Below are 25187 nucleotides of genomic sequence, written 5' to 3' on the forward strand. Positions count from 1 at the left end.
CAACGCCGCCGCCTGGGCAGGTGCTGGTCAGCTCCCGCCCTCTGGCCTGGAGGAAGCCGAGGCTCCTCGAGAGGCGTTTCTGGGAAGGGCCCTGCCGGGGAAACGAGAGGACGCGGGGGCAACCGAGCCGGCAGCTGGCCATGTAAACAAGCACAGCCCTCGCTGCGGGGCTCAGGCAGGCAAGCAACCTGCGTGCGCGGCGGAAGGCAGGCGGGCTCGCTCTCCCCTTGGCGGCCTCAGTAAGTAGAGCAAAGAACCCGGGAGGACGAGGAAGAGGACTGCGTGCATGTGTGGATGCATGAACGCGTGTGTGTTCGTCGCCCTGCTGCGACGTTCTCTCTGGCGGCGACTTCCTCCTCCTCCTCCTCCTGAAAGTACCTGTACCTGATCCAGCTCCTCACCTGGGTCTCTCCGTCTCGCGGCAGTGAGAAAACTTTGCTAAAAAGTTGAATGACCGGTTGGGCCTCTCGCTGCTCTCGTGTTAAAAATTAGTTTCATTCTGGTGCGCTGCTACTGTAATAGGGAATTCGGGGGGAAATAATAATAATAAAGGTGGATGTTCTAAAAATTAATAGTTGGAAAGGTGTTGTGTCAAAAAGGCACACACACACACGGAGGTTTTGGTAGATGTAAATAAAACTTTTTGCTGATTAAGACGCCTCCCCCAACACACAATTTTTTCACTGTTATCCCTAGTCTCAAAGAGAGTAAGAAATAGATTGTGAGAGTAGTTCCGTGTTTTTGTGTTGGAAGTTATTACAAATGTAAAGGGCACAAAGTGTTTCAGACTCTTGCCGTGCGTTTCTAAGGCTTTTTGTAGTCTCTTGAACTCTACCCCATTATTTTAGGCTCCGGTTTAAGCTCCTGTTCCTGTCTTTACACAAGCAAAATCTATCCAAGGAACTGTGGAGGGAGGTATATGGCATACATTAGGCCCTAGGGCATGGACGATTGTGTTTTTTGAAAAACAACTCTCCTCCTGCTTGGTGTTTAGGAGATGTCTGGCATGTTTTTTTGGGAAGTGTATTTTAGTAATAAAAAAAATCAAATTAGCAGTAACATAGTATTCAGAGTTATTTATGTGCTTTAACATTCATTTCTATAAATGAAGACCAGTTTCCTCCTTGGTCAGCCTGTCACACTTACCAGTGTTCAATTCTAACTTCATCAATGTTTTTCTTAGCACATTAGAGGCACAAAAGAGAAATGTGGTTTTGCAAAAGGCATGTTTACTAGGGGTGTTCAGCAGCTCTGTATAAACCATCACAACTCAAAACAGGTGCCTTGCAGGTGCTTTTTCTTGCCTAAGTCAAGTTGTGATTTTAGCAAGGTGTTCTGAGTTAGAGTAAGCTCTCCCTGAAGGCTTACTTACTCGCGTTATTGGCCGAGGGAGCAGGCGTACAGCTTCCAGGTCATGTGGCCAGCATGACAAAGCTGCTTCTGGCGAACCAGAGCAGCACACGGAAACGTCGTTTACCTTCCTGCTGTAGCGGTACCTATTTATCTACTTGCACTTTGATGTGCTTTTGAACTGCTAGGTTGGCAGGAGCTGGGACCGAGCAACGGGAGCTCACCCCGTCGCGGAACCGCCGACCTTCTGATCAGCAAGCCCTATAAACCCACATGTATTGTTTCCAGCGGGTGGCACTGAGCCACCTGCTGGAAACAATACATGTGGGTTTATAGGTTCCCTTGTCAATGGAGTATCTTGATTGATTTGTCAGTGGCTTGTCTTACCTTACGATGAAAACAAGCATTGCTATGACAGTGAGGATTCCTTGGCCTTGGTGCAGCAGTGTGGTGGTTGCAAGGATGAAAAGGACTAGCCTCCAGTGTCTGAGATCCAGCAGGCCTTTTGTTCTAGAGTAACCATCAATAAAAAAAGCACATGTCTGGAACCCGTAATAGTTTTATTAAAAGACTGCAGATCTTCTCATCAATTGATGGTGTGTACCATCTATATTCGTGCAGGCCCCAAATCTTTCCCTCCATTTTTATTTCCCAGAGCAGTAGTTTGTAGATGCTTGCTCTATTCCAATGATCTTGGTGCTCTGCATCGCTTCAGTTAATATCATATACTGTATCAAAAACAAGCCCAGTTCCTCCATTTAGGTTGACTCCCTTAGATTGCTTGCTTAAAAGAGAAAATACTGGTTCATATAACACTAAAACCATCCACGCTATTTGGATGACTTAGGCTGCATACACACCATACATTTAAAGCACATTTCTTCTTAAAGGAATCCTGGGAACTGTAGCGTGAAGGATAAATTATAGTTCCCAGGATTCTTTTTTGGAAGGGGGTGGGGGGAATTTACTTTAAATGTGTGGTTTGTATGTAGCCCTAGTGGCTTGCATGCTCCTCCTTCCTTGAGCCATGCTTGTTTTTAGTTTCAAATAATCTTGGTGTAGTGAGTCTTGGTTAGCAAGAAGCAGTGGTTACAGTACAGTAGTTGCTTTTAGTTTAGACTTTTAGAAGACATCTGAAGCCAGCCCTGTTTAGGGAAGCTTTTAATGTTTAACAGACCAATGTATTTTAATATTTTTGTTGGAAGCCGCCCAGAGTGGCTGGGGAAACCCAGCCAGCTTCATACCATAAAGGTATGAGTAATCAAGCAGGCTTGTTTAGCAACTAACTATTGCTTGTTTTAAACCAGGATTCCTGGCTCGTGCATAAGTAGCAGTGTACTTCATTTGGGCTTGCTGAGTCTGATCAATGTGATGCTCAGCTTTGGTTTAGTGTTAGATCTGAACCAGGCCATTTTACAGCTTAAACAACATGGTGTGTACTTATCCAATTACTGGTTGTTATTATTAACAAGTTACTAGCCAAGCCAGTGTTTCTCAGACTTTTTGAGCTCGGTCCTACCCTTCTAAGCTTGATTTAACATCTAGCTTCCCCAACCCAGTAGCAATAATTTGTTCCACACATAAGCATGTTGTGTGCATTCAGCCTGGTGCTGTGTGCAAGGATCTGTGGGTGGGCTCATGAATCCAACATTGGCATTAGAAAAAGAGTAGGACAGAGCATCTCTGATCCCTCCTAAATCTCACAAAGGGATGGGCCATTAGTACAAAGCAGATGCACTTTGCAAAATGTATTGGGATGGGACAGAGTTATAGATCCAACATGGATCAGGGAGGACTCTCTGTCAAGGGGCATTTAACCCAGCCAGATCTTAGTGGCTGTTGGGAGGAAGGCTGCACCGGCCTCAGAGTTGGATCCCTCCCTGGAACTTCACAGAATCCACTCCAAGTGTTCTGTGCCTCCCAAGGAGGCATGGTGCAGTTGGTGATCCACTAAACTTAGAATAGTTTATTACTACATATGATTCATAGACTGCTGTTTTCCTTTATGCTGAATTAATTCATTTCCTATTCTTTTGGGCAACTTTTAGCATATGTCTCCACATGTATGGGTCAAAAAACCTGTTCCTCTTTTTAAGGTTGCTATTATGGTAAGCGTGTATTTGACTGCTCTAATAGGGAAAGCATCGAATATATATAATGCAATCCTCTTTATAACCAAGTGGGTTAAAGCTTCCTTCCTGGTTACTAGAGCACTTCCTTTGCATCTGCTTATGAAGACAAACAAGAAAAGCGGAACAGCCTACACAAACTACTCTTCATGTTGCAAATGATTGTCATTTTAAAGCAGCCAGACTTAAAATCTGTACAGATGAGTCTTCTCCAGGAGCTCAGTTTCTGCTTTGCAATTGGGGGTAATGTTTTGTTAAATGTTGTGCCGGTGTTTTAAAATGGTGTTTCCTCTCAGTTGGCTCTTAGAAAACTAAGAATGCTGTTCAGTAATTTATGCCATCCCATTTTGGGTTGGTTGTGTTCCCATCTTTCTTTTGAAAGCTTTCTGGGAAGTTAAAGTCGGGAGGGGTTACCGACAGGTAGGTTTGTGCATTTAAAATCCATTCTGAAGAAATGCTATTGTTGAGCAACACAGTTCTATATAAGAAGGGCAAACTTAACCAGCGATAGTCTAGGTTGGTTAACTTTCATTTCATTTGATGTAGCAGAATTGAAACAGTAAGGAAGCAACTTTAATGTCTTGTTGTCATTAGCAGATAAGGTGGAAAGACAGAATGAACTTGAGACAAACTGGGGGGGGGGAATCAAACCTTCTCTGCTTGTGAGCTTTCAGAAGGCGTGGCTGGCTGCTTCTTGAAAATAATATACTGGACTAGATGGTTTTAGGTTTGATCTTAACGTTGTTGTTGTTGTTGTTGTTGTTGTTGTTGTTGTTGTTGTTGTTGTTGTTGTATCTTTGTTTTAAAATCCTCTTGCCTGTGCATTTCAGATCTTCTGTGGAGTTTTTTTACCTCTCTTTGACAAACTGTGTTATTGTTTTGACAATGTTTGTGTTTTATTGTAAATGTAGTAAATACAGAGAGAGATACATGTGACGGCTAAATTATTATGTACCGTACATACTTTCTGATCTGCATACCGATTCAATTAGTTAGTACAGTAAAGGCATTGTTAAATATTATTGTTATCCAGGAACATGAGGCTGATAATTCAACAGTGCCTCTAGGGTTTTAGCATATCTAGGAAAGGTTGCCAACTTAAATATTTGGAAAGGTTGTGCTTAATTTCCTATTAAAGAAAGCTGACAGAAATTGTGGTGTTGATGGCATCGGAAAGAATGTTAACATCTCTTATGCAGGGCTGCAAAAATATTTTCTGTTTCCAGACTTCAGCTTTAGTATTTTAGGGGCCAGAATAAAAACTGTGGCTGAGCACAACCAAACCCTGGGGATTTTTAAAAAAAACTTTGGTAATTATCACAGTAGCCTAGCAAACATTATTTGAGTGAATGGCTTGCGACTTATAATTTAACGTTATTATAATGGGCATTTTTGGGTGCTTTTTTGAGTGCTTACTGTGTTTTATTTAAGAACCAACCAAGCAGAAAGTCTAAAATTAAAAAAGATAACTGAAGCTGCTGAATTTCAAAGAAAATGTTTCCAAGATGAAGTTCTATTCCTGAAGCTAAGCAGGTCTTGGCCTGGTCAATATCTGGATGAGTATCCTGCTCTTCCGTTGTTTGCACAGTCTTTCCCTTGATCTGGAATTTCTGTTTTAGTTGCTGTGTAGTGTTATTAATGAGTTTGCTTTATTGTATATTTTAACAATTTAAATGTTTCTGTAACTTGCATTTATACTTTGCAAATGCCTTAGAAGCCTACTTTGGCATTAAGTGACATATGAGTTTGTAAATGAAATAGAAAACATTCACTAAACCAAGAAAGAATCTCTTTAACCTCGAGGTTTAGGGGTTCACAGAGTCAAATCTGAAGTTTGAAGAGCAGTATAGTGTTGTGGTACAATCTGAAAGCTTTTCCATATTTCATCTGCTGTCATTATGAGGCAATAGATTATATCAGGCATGTCGAACAGGTAGATTGTGATCTACTGGTAGATCACTGGACGTCTGCGGTAGATCACTGGTAGATCATTGGCTCCCCCCAAAGAAGCTGAAAAACTGTGGCTCCCCTAAAAAAGCTCCCTGGAAAAAGCTCCCTGCCAGTTTTTAACCCTGTGAGTAGATCGCAGTCTCTTGGGAGTTGGCCAATGGCCACCCCTGGATTATATTTTTAAAAACCTACTTTGAGTTGGATCTAGACATGCCCTTCTCCAAATGGAAGAGCTCCTTTCGTTGACAGAAGGGATTCTGATCTAGTAGATCAGTGGTTTCCAAAGAGGGTGGTACCATTCCTTGGGGGGCAGTGGGATTACCAGGCACTAACAAGCAAGGGGGGGGATGCTGTAAGTTAAAATGACTATCAGACTTTGAAGAGCTGGTACCACTGGATTAAATTCAATTTTGTTGGATAAAATTAAAAAAAAAAGTTTTAACTGGATTTTGAATAAATGTACAATTTATTTTTACTGTTTGAATTTTATTGGGTTATTATCTTCCCTTGGGGGGAGGTGTTCAAACTGCTGTTTGGAATAATGGTTTTCAGAGGAAATTTCATAGCACAGGGAGCATTGAAGATGAGTTAATGGAACCAAGGGGACGGTGGTCCAAAAAAAGATTGGGACCTATTTCAGTAGAGGCTCCCCTTCAGCAGCCCCTTGCACCAGGGGGCAAAACAAAGACCCAGTTTGACACTCCCTGTGCACAGGCTGGGAACCTCAATGGCACCTCTCTGGAGTCTTCATCTGGGGCAAAAAACCTGGCTAGCCCCCACCCTACCTTGCACTACTCCCACCCTATCCCAGATGGTACCCCAGCCCTCTGATATGCTTTCTGAAGGGTGGCTGCAGGGGAAGGTGAAATCAGGAAAAGTTGTGTCCTCTGCTGCTAACAGGAGAAATCCATTAGTGGAACTCCACTTAGGATTAGTGCGGATACAACCCATTCTGTCCAGATTTTTTGGCTGGGTTGCATCCAATATTTCCTGAACTTAAGTTGTTCTAAATACTATTGAAGGAAATCAAAGGGACTTAAAAATGCTTTAACTTCGGCTGGCTCATGTTGCTGGCATTTATGTATTCCTGATGGTGATTATTGAATTCAAGGAAAATGCAGCAGAAATAATTTAATTGAAAATTAAGCTGAACTATGCTGATGACAAAGGACTAAAAATGACCCGATCTTTTCTTTTGTGTTTCTAGTCTTCCTGTGGCATGGAGTTGGTGAGCGGTGAACAACCTGTTGTTATGAGAGACGACAACAAGCGAAGAAGGAGAAGGATGAAGCCACACTGTACAGCAAGCAACTTGTCTTCAACTGAATTGATATCCATTGAGTTCATTCTACCTACAAGCAACATGCTAATAGATATAGCCAGCAACTGTACAGTAGAGCAGATGAAAGCACAAGTTTGGATGCGAGCAATAGAGAGGAACCAGACCTCGGATTTCTACCATAAATTCACTCCAGATCAATTTGTTCTTCAGTACCAAAAGAAGGGACAGTGGTATGAAATTTATGACAAGCATCAAATAATACAGACCCTTGACTGTATATTGTATTGGAAAGTGCTACAAAAGAAAGTGGGCAAAATTCATGTGATCCAAAAGCAGAAGCCCACAGAGGACGTTCAGAAGTTTCAAAAGCAACTCAATTATTTGATTGGCTATGATGTTACTGATGTCAGTAATGTGCATGATGACGAGCTGGAATTTGCTCGACGCAGGTTAGTCACTCCACGGACAATTGAAGTAACCTGCAGAGATCCAAAATTGTATTCAATGCACCCTTGGATTACATCCAAACCACTTCCAGACTACTTGCTTAGTAAAATTGTCAATAATAATATTTTTATAAATATACACAGAGGAACAACTAGCCAAAAGATTAAAGTACCTATTGATGACAGTCCAGATCTCATCCTTCAGAGTTTTTTCACCAAAATGGCAAAGAAGAAATCTTTGATGAATATTCCTGAAGATTACAGTGAGCTGAACTTTGTTCTGAGGGTGAGTGGCAGGGATGAGTATATTGTAGGAGACACACCTCTCAAAAACTTCCACTGGATAAGGCAGTGCCTCAAGAATGAGGATGAAATTCACCTGGTCCTGGATGATCCACCTGACCCAAACCAGGATGAGGTACAAAAAGAGGAGTGGCCCTTAGTGGACGACTGCACTGGAGTGTCAGGATACCATGAACAGCTGACAATAGATGGCAAGGATCACGAGAGAGTATTCACTATATCATTGTGGGATTGCAACAGGAAATTCAGGGTCAAAATAATTGGCATTGATATCCCTGTGCTTCCAAGAAACGCAGACCTTACTGTATTTGTTGAGGCTAATATTCAACATGGGCAGCAGCTCCTTTCACAGAAAAGAACTACAGCTAAACCATTTACTGAAGAAGTCCTGTGGAACACTTGGCTTGAGTTTGATATCAAGATCAAAGACTTGCCCAAAGGGGCACTTCTGACCCTGCAGGTATATTGTGGCAAAGCGCCAGCTTCGGCTGCAAAGGCTAACCTCCATTTGCATGATTCCCCAAGTTCTGACGCTAAATGCAAAACCCAGCTTCTCTATTATGTAAACATTTTGTTGATAGACCACCGGTCCCTGCTCCGGACTGGTGACTACGTGCTTCATATGTGGAAATTTCCAGGCAAAGGGGAAGAGCAGGGAAGTATAAATGCCGATAAGCTTACTTCAGCCACAAATCCAGATAAAGACAATTCCATGGCTGTCTCCATTGTCCTGGACAAATACTGCCACCCCATAGCCTTGCCCAAACACAAGATAGCATCTGAGCCACAAGCGGACAGGGCCAGAGCTGAAATGCCCAACCAACTGCGCAAGCAGCTTGAAGAGATCATAGCCACGGACCTGCTTAATCCACTTACCCCTGAAGACAAAGAGTTACTGTGGCATTTCCGGTATGAAAGTATAAAGCACCCAAAGGCATACCCTAAGCTGCTTAGCTCTGTGAAATGGGGACAGCAAGAAATAGTAGCTGAAACATACCAATTATTATCCAAGAGAGATGCTTGGGACCAAAGCACTTTGGATGTTGGATTGACAATGCAACTTTTAGACTGTAACTTTTCCGATGAAAACGTGAGAGCGATGGCGGTGCAAAAACTGGAGGGTTTAGAAGATGATGATGTTCTTCATTATCTCTTGCAGCTAGTTCAGGTATGATGGATATTCATTCCATTTTCTTTTCTTTTCTTTTTAAGGGAACATGAAAAGCTTTGGGCAGCATGATGGGCATACATCTATTGCCTGGTGCATCTGAATGTGTGAACTGATCAGATTGCCTTTCAGGTCCCACAAAGTTGGAATGAGGAATCTTTTTCAGCTTGAGGTGCACATTCTGTTCTGAACAACCTTACAGGGGGGACATGCCAAGGGTGGGTGGGGCCTGAAGCAAAAGTGGGTGGAGCAGTTAATGTAAATTTCACCTTTATGTGGCTAATTTCCACACACACTCACACCCCTCTCTCTGTCCTCAGTCCCAGCAAGCAAGAAGCATTATCAGGGTTCAGTGACACATTTCATCCAGGCAAAAATGCTCAGGTTGACTCCTGGACATGAGGTTCTCCAGGACTAAGTGATATGACTTATCTCATGTCTATTGTGTCCATTCAGATGTGCAAGTTTCCAATTGATTTTGCAACCATCCATTGCTCAGCATAAATGTATGAAGTAGTCAATATATCCAAAGTTCTCTTTTTACCACAGAATCTTTGCCTGTGTAAGAGTAGTAGAACAGCATTCTAACCAAACAACATGCTTTTGTATACCTTCATCCCCTATAAGGTTCTTGCTAGCTTGTGTTTAGGTCAAAGTAGTCTGTGTTGCACTAAAAATTACAATTCTTCTTGTCAGCTGACAAATGTACCCTTGGTGAAAGTGCCCCAATGTGGTAAAATGGCATGTTACATCTTAAAATGAAATGTGTTTCAGATGAAAGATGATGACAAGTGGGAACGTGTACAGAGGGCAACTAAGATAATAATAATAATAATAATAATAATAATAATAATAATAATAATAATAATAATAAATTATTTATACCCCGCCCATCTGGCTGGGTTTCCCCAGCCACTCTGGGCGGCTTCCAACAGAAAAATGAAATAAAAAAATCTATTAAACATTAAAAGCCTCCCTAAACAGGGCTGCCTTCAGATGTCTTCTAAAAATCTAGTAGCTGTTTTTCTCTTTGACATCTGATGGGAGGGCGTTTCACAGGGCAGGCGCCACCACCGAGAAGGCCCTCTGCCTGGTTCCCTGCAACTTGGCTTCTCACAACGAGGGAACCGCCAGAAGGCCCTCGGTGCTGGACCTCAGTGTCCGGGCAGAACGATGGGGGTGGAGATGCTTCTTCAGGTATACTGGACCGAGGCCGTTTAGGGCTTTAAAGGTCAACACCAACACTTTGAACTGTGCTCGGAAACGTACTGGGAGCCAATGTAGATCTTTCAAGACCGGTGTTATGTGGTCTTGGTGGCCGCTCCCAGTCACCAGTCTAGCTGCCACATTCTGGATTAGTTGTAGTTTCCGGGTCACCTTCAAAGGTAGCCCCACGTAGAGCGCATTGCAGTAGTCCAAGCGGGAGATAACTAGAGCATGCACCACTCTGGCGAGACAGTCTGCAGGCAGGTAGGGTCTCAGCCTGCGTACCAGATGGATCTGATAGACAGCTGCCCTGGACACAGAATTGACCTGCGCCTCCATGGACAGCTGTGAGTCCAGAATGATGATCAAGGATCTAGAAACCAAGCCTTATGAAGAATGTTTGAGGGAGTTGGGTATGTTTAGCCTGGAAAAGAGACTAAAAGGAGATATGATAGCCAACTTTGATTATCTGAAGGGCTGTCACATAGAAGATGGAGCAAGCTTGTTTTCTCCTGCTCTGGTGGGTAGGACTCGAACCAATGGCTTCAAGTCACAAGAAAGGAAATTCTGACTAAATGTCAGGAAGAACTTTCTAACAGTAAGATGTTTGACTGTGGAACGAACTCCCTCAGGAGATTGTGGACTCTCCTTCCTTGGAGGTTTTTAAGCAGAGGTTGGATGGCTATCTGTCATGGATGCTTTAGCTGAGATTTCTGCATGGCAGGGGGTTGGACTAGATGACCCTAGGGGACACTTCCAGCTCTACAATTCGCTTCCCCCACAGCTCATGGGAAAAATTTGACAGGGGGTGGAGCTGCCCACCTGTCAATCACCTGAAGACACATTGACACCAGGTGTCTTTATTTTTGCCTGCACGAGTCTTCAGAAGCCCCTTTCAAAGTACTGCCTTGCCGAGTGTTTTGCCAAACAGCTGGCTGGTGGTGCCTGCAAACTTGCTTTTATCTGTCTCACAGTTCAGGCATAAGGCAGCTTGGCTGAAAGCAACTAAAACATCGTTATTTGCTCTGGAATTTCCAGGAGGTTAGTTGCTGACAAGGTAGTAAGCTGTAGCTTTGCTAGAGCTTTACTTTCATATTTTTATCTGCTCTTGTTCTGTCTTGCCACACTTAGTAAAGGGAAGATGGGTTCTGAGTCAAAATGGTCTGCATGTTTAACTTTCTGATTGTGTCTTTAAAAATTAAAGCACGATCAAATCCATAAACGAATTGTATGTGTGTGATTCTATCCTGCTGCGCACACCACCCCCTGGTACAGTCACCTTAATAATCTTACCTTTTATTTGGCATTAATGGTATGTATGTCCCTCTCCACTTACTTTTGTTATCTGTTTTTCAGGCTGTGAAATTTGAGCCTTATCATGACAGTGCATTAGCCCGATTTCTTCTAAAACGTGGCTTAAGGGTAAGTATTCTAAACTCTTTAAAGAAAATGAAATGTACAAATACTGCCAGAATTAAGACTTTTTAATTGAGAAGATAATCTCATCTCTTAATATGTTCTCTTCCTCCCACTCAATAGAACAAAAGAATAGGACACTTTCTGTTTTGGTTTTTGAGAAGCGAGATTGCACAATCCATGCACTATCAGCAAAGGTTTGCTGTGATCCTGGAAGCTTATCTGAGAGGCTGTGGGAAAGCCATGCTGCAAGACTTTATGAAGCAGGTTCAAGTAACTGAGCTGTTGCATAAAGTGACAATGGACATGAAGGCAGTTTCTGCGGAAAAGCATGATGTCACACCTCAAGGTACGTGCAGATCTTATAAGCACAATCTCACCTGTATGTTAAGGTTTTATTGTGTGTAATGCAGGGATAGGGAAGTTGTGGCCTTTTCATTTTTTCCCTGAACTACAAATCCCATCATCCTTTGCTATTTGGCCAGGAGCTCTGGGGCTGATAGGAGGTAGAGTCTCAACAAGTTCAGGAGGGGGCCACCCGCACCATACCTCTGGTGTAATGAAAGGTAATTCGCAAAATTCTGTGGTGCCTTTGCATCCTTGGTAGGTGGTGCAGATGTAGTTTTCAAAATGGATTGCTTTTTGTTTTTACACGGCTTACGAAGCTCATCCCCGCACCGAAACCAAGTGTTTGTTTCATCTGCTATTTTCAGAACTTTTTATGGTCTGCTCTTTTTAAACCATTGCATTTTTACTGATGGTTTAGTGCTGCCATTCTAGTGCTGTGTATGAAATGATGTTTTGAAACGATGTATGTTGTTTATTTCTATTTTGTTCTCTTGGATGTTTCTTTCTTTTTTTTAAAACATAATTTTTATTGATTTTACAAATTACAAAAGATGGTACATACATGAACACCTTTTCCACCTTCTTCCCACCCCCCTCCATGGGTCCTCCCCTGCCACAGAAGTATCCCACGCAGGTGAACAGTCAGAAGTGGTCCATTTTATGATTGGATTTCTGTCCTCCTCCCCCTCCCCTGCCCCCGAAGCCCCCCCCCCTGCCTCTCTTGGATGTTTCTTTGGTTGTTTTAACAGAAAAGCAGGATTAAGAGAATAATAATAACAACAGCCCCATTCTGAGTAGCATCTTTGTTAGCATTTTCAATTCAGACGAGATGCTAATACTCTGGAATCCGCCACAATAAGTGTTCGATCTTGATCATGACTCCTAGTGGGGATCATCCTGCCTATGGGCCTAAATTAGACACCCCATCAAGCCACTCTGTTTGGCCCATGTGGTCATTTTGGTCAAGTCACAATGACCAGTTGTGCTACCAATTTGGTTAACCCCCCCAAAAAAGTTGCAACCCCCTGCAAAGTCCAGGCCTTGTATAGAGCTCTGTGTATTGCTTTGAAGTCCCGGCAACCAGCTGATTGTGGGGCTTCAAAGCACCATACACAACTTTATGCAAGCACTGACAATCAGCTGATAATTGAAGATTGCAAGAGCTGTGCACAGCACGCTTGCACCCACAGTTTAATTTCAGATGCTATGGGACCAAGTTTGTTTCAGAGTTTCATATGCTGCTTAATTATTTGCAGTTCTAAACAGTGTAGCCTACCTAAAATGATCCACACAAAATTAGGGAAGTTTTTAATGACTGATGTTTCAATGTATTTTTAATCTTTTGTTGGAAGTCGCCCAGAGTGGCTGGGGAGACCCAGCCAGGTGGGCGGGGTATAAATAATAAATTTATTATTATTATTATTATTACTATTATTATTATTATTATTATTATTCAGTAAAATGATAAAAAATGATCATAAAATGGAACACTACCTTAAAATGCCTGCTGGAACAATAAAGTCTTAGTCATATGCCTGAAATTTAGCCTGTTTAATCTTCGTTGGGAGGGAGTTCTGCAGGCCTTGGCCCACTGCACTGAATGCACGGCTTTCAGTGGGTCACCTGATGTTATCGTGACATTAGGTGATTGACAGGTGAGTGGTCCTGCCCAGTAGTCAGTGTTGGCCCATGGAGAGATGAGGTTCTATTGCTTTACCTGGATCTGATTCTCCAGCACTGCTGGAAAAGTTCAAATGAACCTTAAGATTGGAGGCAAACACATCTTCCATTGATAGACTTTTTAATCCACTTCTAGTTGAGAAGTAGGCTGGCTGAGTGTGCGTACCATGGGGCTAGCAATCTCTTGTCCAAGTTGCTGTCCACTATCTCCTGACTAGTTTCTGACCGCAGACCTTTTTTTCTTTTGAATTGTCACTTCAGTAATCGCACAGCTCAAACAGAAACTTGAGAAACTACAGGACAGCAAGTTTCCCGAATGCTTTAGAGTTCCATATGACCCTGGTCTGAAAGCAGGAGCGCTTGTGGTAAATATAATTCTCTCAACTAATAAACCTGGGTGGTTGAGTTGCGAACAGGATTATAGAAGAAAGTAGGGTCCCTGAGAAACAAGAGGGGGAGGTATCAGCATGATCGGGTGAACCCTAGAATATGCAGACATTTGGTTTTTTTAAAAAAATCCCAAAGATGTAAATAAATGAATGAATAAACTGCTTAGTGAGGACTGAGCATGCTCAGTTGTCTCCAGGAGTCATGGAATCTTGCGAGCCAGCTGGAAAATAAAACCGGGAGAGAGTAGAGCAGGGATGCTAGTCATAGCTGCCAAGTACCCAGTTTTTAACCCCCGTTTTTTCTTACCTTTTCCGGCGGTACCCCGTATCACTTTGTCTCCCGTTATTCTCCATTATATTCTCCTGCCGGTGGCCTTTTTTTCTGATTTGCCCATCTATGGGCACCGAAAATGGCCGCCACCAGCTTTGAAAGTCGCGTCTACGCATGTCTGGAAGTGCGTAGACGTGACTTCCGGTGTCGGCGACGGCCATTTTTGGTGCCCATAGATGGGCAGAGTGACACCGGAAGTTGTGTCTACGCAACTTCCGGTGTCACGCGGCTGCCGGTCCCGGATTCTGCAGTCCGGGACTTGGCAGGTATGATGCAAGTCCTTTTGGGCAGTGCCCAAGGGCTACATTCAAAATTAGCTAACACTTTGAGGGCTGCATCTCTCTGTGGCACCCTTCCCACAACACACTTCCCCCCTCCCCTTCAACAAGTTAATGGCAAGAGCAATTTCTCCATTAACTTGCATGGAGACAAGAGGAAGGTTGCAGCCCTGAAAATGGGGCCGGGGGGGAGGGAAGCAAGTCCCCCAACAGGGACCTTGGGCAATGTGTGAAACACCCACCCCCCAATATAATTTTGGCAGATATTTCTAAAGACAGTTTTTTACATTTATGAACTCTGGGGGTATATCCATTGTTTCAAAATGACTGTTAGATTTGTTAATCTTTGGACATCGGTTCTGGCTGTAGGAAATATATGAATGTGTATCTTGCAGATAGAAAGGTGTAAAGTAATGGCATCCAAGAAAAAACCGCTTTGGCTAGAATTCAAATGTGCAGATCCTACTTCCTTATCCAATGAAACGATTGGCATCATCTTCAAACATGGAGATGACCTGCGACAGGACATGCTTATTTTACAGGTATTATCCGCATTATGTAGTGTTGTAAGTTTGCAGGGGAGGAGGTAGGCCTGTACGCAAGATCCTTCTAACCACTGGATCCAGCAAGTGTTTAAAGTATAAGCCAGGCTAATTTCCTGTGTTCAGCTGATTGCCTGGGTGATGGGCCATTAAGAGAACAAAGGACAGGGGGCTCTGTGTGAGAAGACAAACTGATAGGCCCCCTCCCCCAGCTTGCAGTTACCGGTAGTTACAAGACAAAGCCAGAGTTTAGAGTTTGCATTGGTGTGACCTAGAAGTAAAGCAGTAAGTGGGATAGGGAGTCAGAGCAACATTTGAAAGCAATGTTTGATTTCTGTTTGAATCCAAAGTTGCAGCTGTGGGAGAAAGAAGACCCTTTTAGGGTGTTAATGCTGTGACCCTTTCATTGGAGGCCCAAGTTGTATAGATGTCATTTTTTGGTCTTTTTTTTTTTAACCACAGTTAAATGCCTTAAATCATTGTTTCCAGACATTTGATACTGGGTACATAATATTTATAGGCCTACCTCAGAGATACAGTGGTACCTCAACTTCCGAAGGTGATCCGTTCCACAGCGCTCTTCGGAAGTCAAAGCGTCCATTTTGCGCATGCGCAAAGCACAATTTTGCGCTTTGCGCATGTGCAGAACGCGCGTGGTGCGAAAATACTTCCGGGTTAGCGGACTTCGGAAGTCGAGGCATTTGGAAGTCGAGGTACCACTGTATTGCGAGTTCAGTTCATGGGCGTAGCCAGGATTTTTGTTGTAGCGGCAGGCTTTATGTCAGGAGGGGCAGAACCTCAGTTAGTTAAGTATTTTAATTGATTTTTTATTGATTAGGGGGCAGCTGGCTATGCCCATGGTTTCGTTCCAGACCACCACAATGAAGCGAATATCGCAATAAAGCAAGCCACACAATGTTCTTGGTTTCTCAGTGCATATAAAAGTTATGGTTACATCGTCTGTTAAGCCAGGCCCCCTTGGCTGCAGGGGCAGGAGGGGGGGAAAACCCAACTCCAGTCCCAGCCAACTCCAAGAACAATGGGGAAGGAATCCTAGTTGCAACTGCAGGATAGCCCAAGTAGTAATGCTTTCAAGTTGCAGTGCTGAACCCCTTCTCTATGTTTGATGAGAATGTATATGGGGCTTCCTTATTTTGACTGGCTTGGAATAGTGTAAGTGCTCCCAGCTTTTTGGTTCAATTTTACGAGGAATGTCTCAGCCCTTCACACGAATCAATGTCTTATTCAGAGAGATGACAGTGGAATCAGGACCGATAGCAGAGCAAAGATTTGTATACATTTCACATTTAGCTTTTTATTCTGAAATCTTCTGCTTCTCCGTAAGCTTGCCTCTTCTACAAAATGGATATGTCTTAAATCTTTTTTGTAACATTAAAATTGCTTCTTAACAGTTATGATTAAACAGTGCAAGCCTAACCATGTCTACTCGGAAACAAGTCAAACTGGATTCAATTAGGAATAGGATTGCAGCCCAAGTCATTGTTGTGTCTTTTGCTTTACCAGATACTTCGAATCATGGAGTCCATCTGGGAGGAAGAATCCTTGGATTTATGTCTGTTGCCATATGGGTGCATTTCTACAGGAAATAAAATAGGTAGAGCATTTAACAAGATCAAAACCCCACAGAACTTTTTGGAATTGGGAATGTTGTTTTATTTTTGTGTGGGGTTATGTTATACACCAGTCCTTCTAGACTTCCCCTTGCACAAAGAGACCCTTAATCTCAGGGCCATGAGTTGAAGTAAACTAGAGCAATGCATAAATGATAGCAAGTTGTGTTTGATCTGTGCATGTATCAAACATATTCCTGCTCAGGTACATTTTTTGCAGCTATTGCTGTCATCTGTGTTGAGGTTGTTTTTTCTCCCAACATGGAAGTAGGCAATGACTCCTTCCTCCCATTCTATTTAAGCTATACTTGACAAGAGTTCCATCTCTTTTTTTGGGGGGGGGGGTGTCTTTCCACCGTCCCAAAATCAGCTGCATAAGGACTTCTGTTCTCTTACATGCAGATGAATTATTCTAATTTCACAGACATGTCTGGGTCTTGGACTTCTACAGATTGGATTTGCTGATTTTTTTTATTTTTAAGAATCCCTGCTAATTACTTGAATAAAGTAATGGGGTTTTCTAAGAAGGAGGAAGTTAGATATTCTTGTGTCCAGAATGACTGTAGACTTGAACACGGCATTCGGTTCTGTGAACCCATTACATGGAGAGCCCGGGGAAAATCAGCAAAGGCTAAAGCAGACCAAAGTGTTGCATTTACCGCCAACCTTTTTATTATGATTGCACAAACAGTGTGGACACATAACTGCTGTTGCCATGATTGACAATCTGTGATATACTCTGCAAAAATAAATAAATCATGTTTAAGAATCCTTGCAGGAGAAATAAAATATCTAGTGTGAGAATACTAGCAGTTTCAGTCGTGGCATTGATCAGGAATTAGAAGAAGAAGAAAACTTTTTTGATCAGTTTTGAATCTGGTTCAAATCAGTTTTGAAAGGTTTAGTCCAGTATTTTGATTCAAAATGTTATCCTGTTGAATTCAAGCACAGGAAGAAACCTGCTCACTGATCTCAGAAACTATCATGCAAAACTTGGTTGCAGTGTCTTAAGAGATGGCTAAGTGCATAGAGAACGGACAAACAGCATTCTGAAATATATTGTAGAATATTAGCATGCATTTAATTTTTTATAGGAATGATTGAAATTGTAAAGGATGCCACAACGATTGCCAAAATCCAGCAAAGCACAGTTGGAAACACAGGAGCCTTTAAGGATGAAATATTAAACCAGTGGCTAAAGGATAAATGTGTAATTGAAGAAAAGGTGAGTATTTCTTCTTTTCACTGGTTTAAAAAAATGTAATTATTATGAGTAATTATTTTGAGTTGTTGTATGTTTTTTTAAAAAATATTCTTATAGTAGTTAGGTTGACACAATTCCATTCCTACCAGGAGCACTCACAGAAACCTTTGGAAGAGCCCAACACCACTTTTCAGTGAAATGCCAATTCTTGTGTCAAGCAGACTATATAGTAGTGTTCACTTTCCAACCTCACTCTACATAACTATGCATAAAATTGTTGATACAAGTATTGTTACATTTAATACATCGTACTTGCTTCAGATAGGTGCATTTAAAACTCTCCATTTGAGTCTGACTTGGGACTTGAGGAAAGGCTTCCCATTTTCTTTCAGCTTGCTTTTATTAACTTCTCTGTCTTGCTTGTAAAATGGCCACGACAATAAGCATACAAAAATGTTAAGAGGTTGTATCCAGCTCATTTATACTCCTCAGAGTATAACTGAGCTAGATACCACCACTGTAATAAATAGACATTAGTTAGTCACGTCCATTAATTTCAACAAGCCTACTCTCTTTATTACTGATATTGGATACAGCCCATAGTATCTATTTGTTGGCTTCTGTCTGTCTTGGGAGACAATGGAAGAAGGCGCCTTTGGGAATAAAGTCAAAGTGTTGGAGAGGCTATAAAGCAGGCTTCCCCAAACTGCGGCCCTCCAGATGTTTTGGCCTACAACTCCCATGACCCCTAGCTAACAGGACCAGTGGTCGGGGAAGATGGGAATTGTAGTCCAAAACATCTGGAGGGCCGAAGTTTGGAGATGCCTGCTATAGAGGCTGGTAGGGGAGAGAGAGGTTTTGTTGCAGGTGGGGCAGCTGAAGGCATCTGGTTTTGCTTCAACAGCTGCCAGTTCTTTGAAAGCAAAGTTTTGCATAAGCTGACATATGGTTGTGAAAAAAGAGCATTTTATTCTTTATAATAGTGAAATTTTGGCACTAAAGTTGATCTCAGAAACACAGAAAGCTATATTGCATTGAATCAGACCATTTATCCACCTCGTTCAGTATTGTCTACCTAGGCAGGCAATTGCTCTCCCAGACTTCAGACAAGGACTTCAGCAGCCCTGCATGGAGATGCTGAGGACTGAACCCGGGATCTGCTGCATGCAAATCATGGGCTCCGCCTGTGAACTTTGGCCCTTCTTTACAGCTGCTTTCTTTAATTTATTAGTTTCAGGCAGCCGTGGATAGATTTGTGTACTCGTGTGCTGGTTACTGCGTGGCAACCTTTGTCCTTGGAATAGGAGACAGGCACAATGACAATATTATGATCACAGAGTCAGGTGAGTGTGTTTTGTCTTTGTTCACACCCGGGTGACATCTATTTCAATGTAATTTGAATGCAAGCCTGCCACTGTTAATGTAAGTAATCTTTATTGTCTACTGTTTACCATGACCCTAGAATTATTATTCTTATTTTTTTAAAATGCTGTTACATGCCTAGGATTAGAGAAGAGGTTAGGTTTTGGTTAAAACCTGTGGGTGACTGGAAGGTGGAATAAACTTTGGGAGAAAATGAACCTGACAGTACAATGTTTGTGTGAAGGCAATTGCAAGACCATCCATCATGTGCTCCTCACCCATAGCTTGGAGTTTGCTTCACAGCTCCCCTAACAGAGAGACTTAGCAGCGAGCCAGTCTAAGATTTCAGCCCTCAGCAGTGGCAGAATTCAAGCTGTCTGTCTTTCCCCCTTTTAAAAATCCATCCTTTGTGTTGCTGAAACTGCAAACCTTTTAAAACAGTTAAAACAGTTGCACAGCTGCTCTGGGAACTGGGTGAATGAGGTATGCCAATGTTTTGCATCCTGGAGGTGCTCTCTTCAAAACTGGCTCCCCTTCCCCGCCACATTCAAGCCAGCCCTCTTAAATCCTGCAGAAACATTTCCCACCCCCAGTCTAGAGCATAACCCAGAGAATAATGTCTGTTTAGAAGGCTGCAGATTCAGTATTGGACCACCATTTTTAGAGTGTTCTGTCCGTCTTCGTCTTTCATCCTCAGAAAGGGGAGAGACATGCAAATTTTCAGTCATTAGGTTATAAGAAAAAGCAATATTTGACAAAGTTAAGAGAGCTAGTTCCATGGAAAGGTAAGGTCAATAGAGTTGGGTGGGGGAGAGGCTGAAGAGGGCTGACAGTTTTTGAGTCATACAAGAAGCACTTTTTCAAACTATATCCAGGTCAAAAAAGCATGCAAGATCACAAACTAATTTGCACCTGCAATGAGGTCTTTTTAATGATCACTAAGCATAATATTGATTTCTCCTTCCTAAGGCAATCTATTTCATATCGACTTCGGCCATATTCTTGGAAATTACAAGAGCTTCCTTGGAATTAATAAGGAAAGAGTTCCTTTTGTATTAACACCGGATTTTCTGTTTCTCATGGGAACCACTGGAAAGAAAACGAGTCCACGCTTTCAAAATTTTCAGGTATAAAAACAATAACCAATGAGTGGGAATGAACCTTATAAGAAAAATGTGCAGTACACCTTAGATTTGGATATTAGCTGTAACATGTTATCATCCAGCATTGCAAAATAAGTTGACCAAGATCCCTACATTTGAATCTGAAGGAAGGGGAAGAAAATAGCAGAGGAAGGATTTTAGGGGGAGGGGCAACAAAATGATTTAGGGGCTGCATGCTTTTTCTATTCAGCAGTAGACCATAATATTCCTTGAGGTTTTAAAAACGCAACCCATCTATTCCCCTGTGGCAAGGCTAACTACCCTTTACCATATATACTTTGTGTGGAGAGAAATGTTGTACAATTGATACTAGATCCTGGCTAGCAGTACTGTAGGGCTGAATCATATGCCACATTTCTACACCGCATATGGAAATATAAATGTGTACAACAGAATAGCATGTACAGATGCATGTCCTCATGTGCTGGGGTTGTCTTCAGATTCCCCGTGTTTATGCATGAGATATGTAAGAGACTTCCTTATTTATATTGGAGCATTTGGATTCCACCTACCAACTGAAACTCTTGAGGCAGTTTGCAATATATTTAAAATGCAATAAAATAGGCAATGGTGCACTAGTTATGAGAGTGGGGTGAATATGAATATACAAACGTAAGAGGCTGCGGGAGCACAGATATTAGAAACCTCTCTACCTATCTTCTGATGTTCCATCTGCCACTCCAGAACTTGGGTGATGGGTGGAGTCTTGAAAAAGCAGTCTCTCCTCCATTTCTGCATCCTTTGACTTGGAAGCACTGACTGCTTCTGAAACTCTGGGTGCTTCCTTCCCTACTTCATCAGTCACAATAGTTGACCCTCAAGTCATTAGCTGTAACTGTATGGAGATTCACATGCTAGCGGTTTACATGCTCTGCATTGCTAGCAGTCTGCAGTTCCATGGAAGTCTATTGGGGATTCCTCACAGGACGCATCAGAAATGTTGGACAAGCTTCCTCGAAAAAGTCTTACTCTTGCTGACCACCTCCTTTGATCTGCAGTTGCAAATGGAGTGCTGGTTGCAAGCTCTACCCACCCACTCAGCTTCTTCAGGGCAATAGCAAAACCCAAAAAGTGTGGCTGGCATCCCATGTGAACAGAATGTGCTCCTTCTAACATGCCTCTGGATCCTCTGCAAAGCTCCAGGGTTCCTTGCCAGTTAAATCCCATGCAGAAAAAGTTCCATGTTGGACAGAAGTTAGGTCTGTGGTTTTCAAACCAACCCAGAGCAAAGCATTTGCAGAAGCACAAAAACAATCGTGACAAAATTAGGTGGATTGGACTTTGTGCATCCTTACTGGATCCTGTGTATCTCTTTAGACTCTGTTCTCCAAAGTAGCACTACACCCTATTGCTGCTGTTTGAGAAGAATGGGTAGAGTCAGTGGGCATAGCAGCCATTGGAAGTGCTATTTCACACGGATGTTCACCACACATATTTAGATAAGAGGACTGATTTTGGGTGCTGTTTTTTCTGACTAACCACAAGTTGCTTCATAGCGTATAGTCATTTCAATGAGATTTGTTTGTTTGCCTCTAAAGGATATCTGTGTGAAGGCTTACCTTGCTCTTCGGCATCACACAAACCTTCTCATCATCCTGTTTTCCATGATGCTGATGACTGGAATGCCTCAGCTGACTAGCAAAGAAGATATTGAGTATATTCGCGATGCACTGACGGTTGGCAAAAATGAAGAAGATGCTAAGAAGTATTTCCTAGATCAGATCGAAATATGTAGGGATAAAGGGTGGACTGTGCAGTTCAATTGGTTTCTGCATCTTGTGCTTGGAATCAAACAAGGAGTGGAGAAACATTCTGCCTAATGGTGAATAGATGCACAAATAACTAGAAAGTAACCTGCTGTTGCAATCGGTTCTTAGCCTTTTAGGCCACCCCAGTTCCAGGGACTTTCCCCTGCCAAAAATCCAACTCTCATTAAAAAAGTACTTTTGTCGAGGTGTTGATACTGCACAGTGGGTGATTTAACATACACAAAGCCTTGTTGAAATGGCCTTCATTCTCCCCCCTTATTTGCCACAGGTGTTTTAATAACCTAATGTTAAAATTTAGATGGCACCACTGCTTTGCTGATTGTTTTGTGTAGCTCCTGCAACAAGATAGAAAGACCTTCTGGAAATACTGGACCACATGCAGAATAAATTTTAAAGTAATTTTTCTCTTTTTAAGCCATTTAATTCTTAAGTAAACTAATTTACAAAGTTACAGGTAGGTAGCTGTGTTGGTCTGAGTCGAAGCAAAATAGAAAAAAATTCCTTCAGTAGCACCTTAAAGACCAACTAAGTTTTATTTTGGTATGAGCTTTCATGTTGGTCTTTAAGGTGCTACTGAAGGATTTTTTTTCTATTTTGCTGTAATTTACAAATATTTTCTCTTGAGTGAGATCAAATGTAGTGTGAGCAGGTATCCACTTGTGAACTTGGGGTTTCCTTCCTCCTCTTCCACCTGAAGGCCCCAAGCCTGCTCCAGGGGTTGGAGGATCTTCCAGTTAAGATTTGGAGAGATGGAGGTGGGCAAAGAGAAGCTGGAAGTCTGCTCTCTGCTTTCATAATACTAGCAAAGGGACTCCATTGTTTTAAGGGTAGGAAGTTGGAAGAGGAAACGTCATAGCGGTGTCATTCTAGGTCGAGAAATCCTCTCTGTTGCTGGGATGAATATTTCACACAAGAGGAATCATTCATCCATCTGGAAGCTGAAGTGCCACTGTCCGTGGATTCCTCTGGTAGTTAATCACAGAGTGTTTCAGATAATCCCTTTGAAGAAAGAAGATGGAAGAGCAAATTGCAGGAGCCAATTTGCATTGGTGGGGGACAGGGACTGCTAGGGTTGATAGGTAGTAAATAGCTGATCCATTCTTAAGTTACAGTACTGCGTGTGAAGTCTGTACCTATTATTACTCCTATGAGTGGAAGGAGAAAAGCTCTGTAACAGTGATTATTTGTGCAAGAGAAGCACTGTTTGGAAAGGAATTTTACGCATCTAAATTTCATTCTCGGCAGTGTCGGTTAGGTTTCAAGTTTTCAACCTTTCTTCTGAAGTTTTCCCCCCTCCTTTTTTTAAAAGTGAGTTTTCATTGCCTGGCACAGTGATATATTTATACTAATTAATAGTAAACTCAGTGAAATATTAACCTGTATTTAAAAGCTTTATAATGGTGGTACTAGAAGAAACACTGTCCAAGAGCCTCTCCTTCGTTTACCAAATGTTTTGACAAGCCAAAAGCTTATTTATTTTTCTCAGTGCCAGGTGTTTTAGTTTTCAAATACATACCACTGCCACAATCCAGAACCACAATGGTCATACCCAGCTTAACAAACGATATATATATTTTTAATGGGCCATTCACTTATATCTAGTACTGCACCACGATCAAAACAGAATATAGAGAGACTATATATTAAATTTAACTAATAAGGGTGGTATTCAGAGTAGACGCACTATAATTAATGAACTGAAGTTAGTTTTGTTCATTACTTTTAATGGGTCTACTCTGAGTAAAAATTAGTTGAACACTACCCCTAGGTGTGTTAAGATCTTCACTAGAAAGATGGTGAGAATTTTATAATTGATTCTAGAACTGTAAAATTACAAAAGCATTGCTAATGCAAATGTTGTCTGAATTGTGTTTATATAGCCAAAACAAAAATGGCTTGAAATTCTGGCTTCCATGTGTTACGTAACATAACAATTAATTGGTATGTAACAGAGTATGTATGTTAAATGTTAAAAAGCACAATAGATTTGGCTTAATCTTTTTCTCGTCTACATGAGTCACTTAACACAGTGACCCAGATTAACAAAGTAATTTGTTGTGACTCTTTATTAAGAAATTCTTTCTTTCCTTGTCTATTAAAATTGTTGTCTTATGTTCAGTGATTTCTTATGTATTAAGTAATTTTGGCTGAAATAGGAAAACCTTTTCTAACAAAGTTGCTTGTATATGTTTTAAAACTCAGTATGTGTACTGTAGGCTTACAGTTTTAAAAACTGTGTCGTAATTTTGAAAGGATTTGTTTATATATGATTAAACAATACTCATACACCTATTTTTCTCTCATAATTTTCTTTCAAAACTCTATAACTGAAAATATTCCATACTGATTAGGAGGAAGTCAGGTTTCTATTTTGTCCTTGTGAATCAGGGATTTAAGGAGTGTAAGTACACAGTGGTGATAATCCAAGATTTTGCTTTTCTTTCATTGAATTTCAAATTCATAATTTCATATGTGGTGTTGTTCAACATGCATTTTCAGGGCATTTTCACACCCAACAGAAAATGTACCGTACTTTCTGTATTTCTAGTGAGTGAGTTGTATGTACTGACTACTAGCAATTATTGGCTAGAAAGTACACTTGGTTTTAAAATGGCTTCCTTGCACTCTTCCTGCTGCATTAACATTCACACATGTAAACAAATGGCACAGGAACACTCACTGTTGGCCGAAAATGCCCTAAATAATATCAAGTGCTAGAGTGCTAATATATGGCAAATGGCAGCAGGAACATTATTTCACCCTAACCACCAATAACAATTACGGTAAATTGAACAACCTTGCAAAACTTTTCTAATTTTGCACCAAGTATTTTCTCATTTGTAATCATTTAATCTGCTTTTGTTTGCCCAATGGATACCTTACTCAGCAGCACTGCCTCTGGCTCCTAAGATTTCTCCAAACATTCCTCATCTATTTCAATCTCAACCCTAGAGCTGGAAATACATGTCTTTATTGGTCCATGGGGTCACGAAGAGTCGGACACGACTAAACGACTAAACAACAACAACAAAGCTAGGAAGCCAAATTCTGTAGCGAGTGCTATAGGCTGTGCCCCTTGGGGCTAGATCAGGCGTTCCCAAACTGCGGCCCTCCAGATGTTTTGGCCTACAACTCCCATGATCCCTAGCTAATAGGACCAGTGGTTGGGGAAGATGGGAATTGTAGTCCAAAACATCTGGAGGGCCGAAGTTTGGGGATGCTTGGGCTAGACCAGGCATG

The 25187-nt window shown here is 41.8% G+C and overlaps 1 protein-coding gene across 2 annotated transcripts; it reads left to right on the forward strand.

The window, feature by feature from the left end:
- Positions 1–24239, forward strand: PIK3CG (phosphatidylinositol-4,5-bisphosphate 3-kinase catalytic subunit gamma). 2 transcript variants are annotated; one of them, XM_035127610.2, is made up of 11 exons: positions 1–239; positions 6637–8628; positions 11191–11256; positions 11374–11599; positions 13540–13643; positions 14672–14818; positions 16343–16433; positions 17544–17674; positions 18885–18996; positions 19985–20142; positions 21717–24239. In XM_035127610.2, the coding sequence occupies exons 2-11, from the start codon at positions 6649–6651 to the stop codon at positions 21996–21998; spliced, it is 3297 nt and encodes a 1098-aa protein (XP_034983501.2). In that variant the 5' UTR covers positions 1–239; positions 6637–6648; the 3' UTR covers positions 21999–24239. The 2 variants fall into 2 exon arrangements, with proteins under 2 accessions (XP_034983501.2, XP_034983502.2); XM_035127611.2 differs by lacking the exon at positions 1–239 and adding an exon at positions 3498–3722.
- The last annotated feature ends 948 nt before the right edge of the window (positions 24240–25187 follow it).

Source organism: Zootoca vivipara, chromosome 10 (assembly GCF_963506605.1).
Source record: "Zootoca vivipara chromosome 10, rZooViv1.1, whole genome shotgun sequence".
NCBI classification, from domain to species: Eukaryota; Metazoa; Chordata; class Lepidosauria; order Squamata; family Lacertidae; genus Zootoca; species Zootoca vivipara.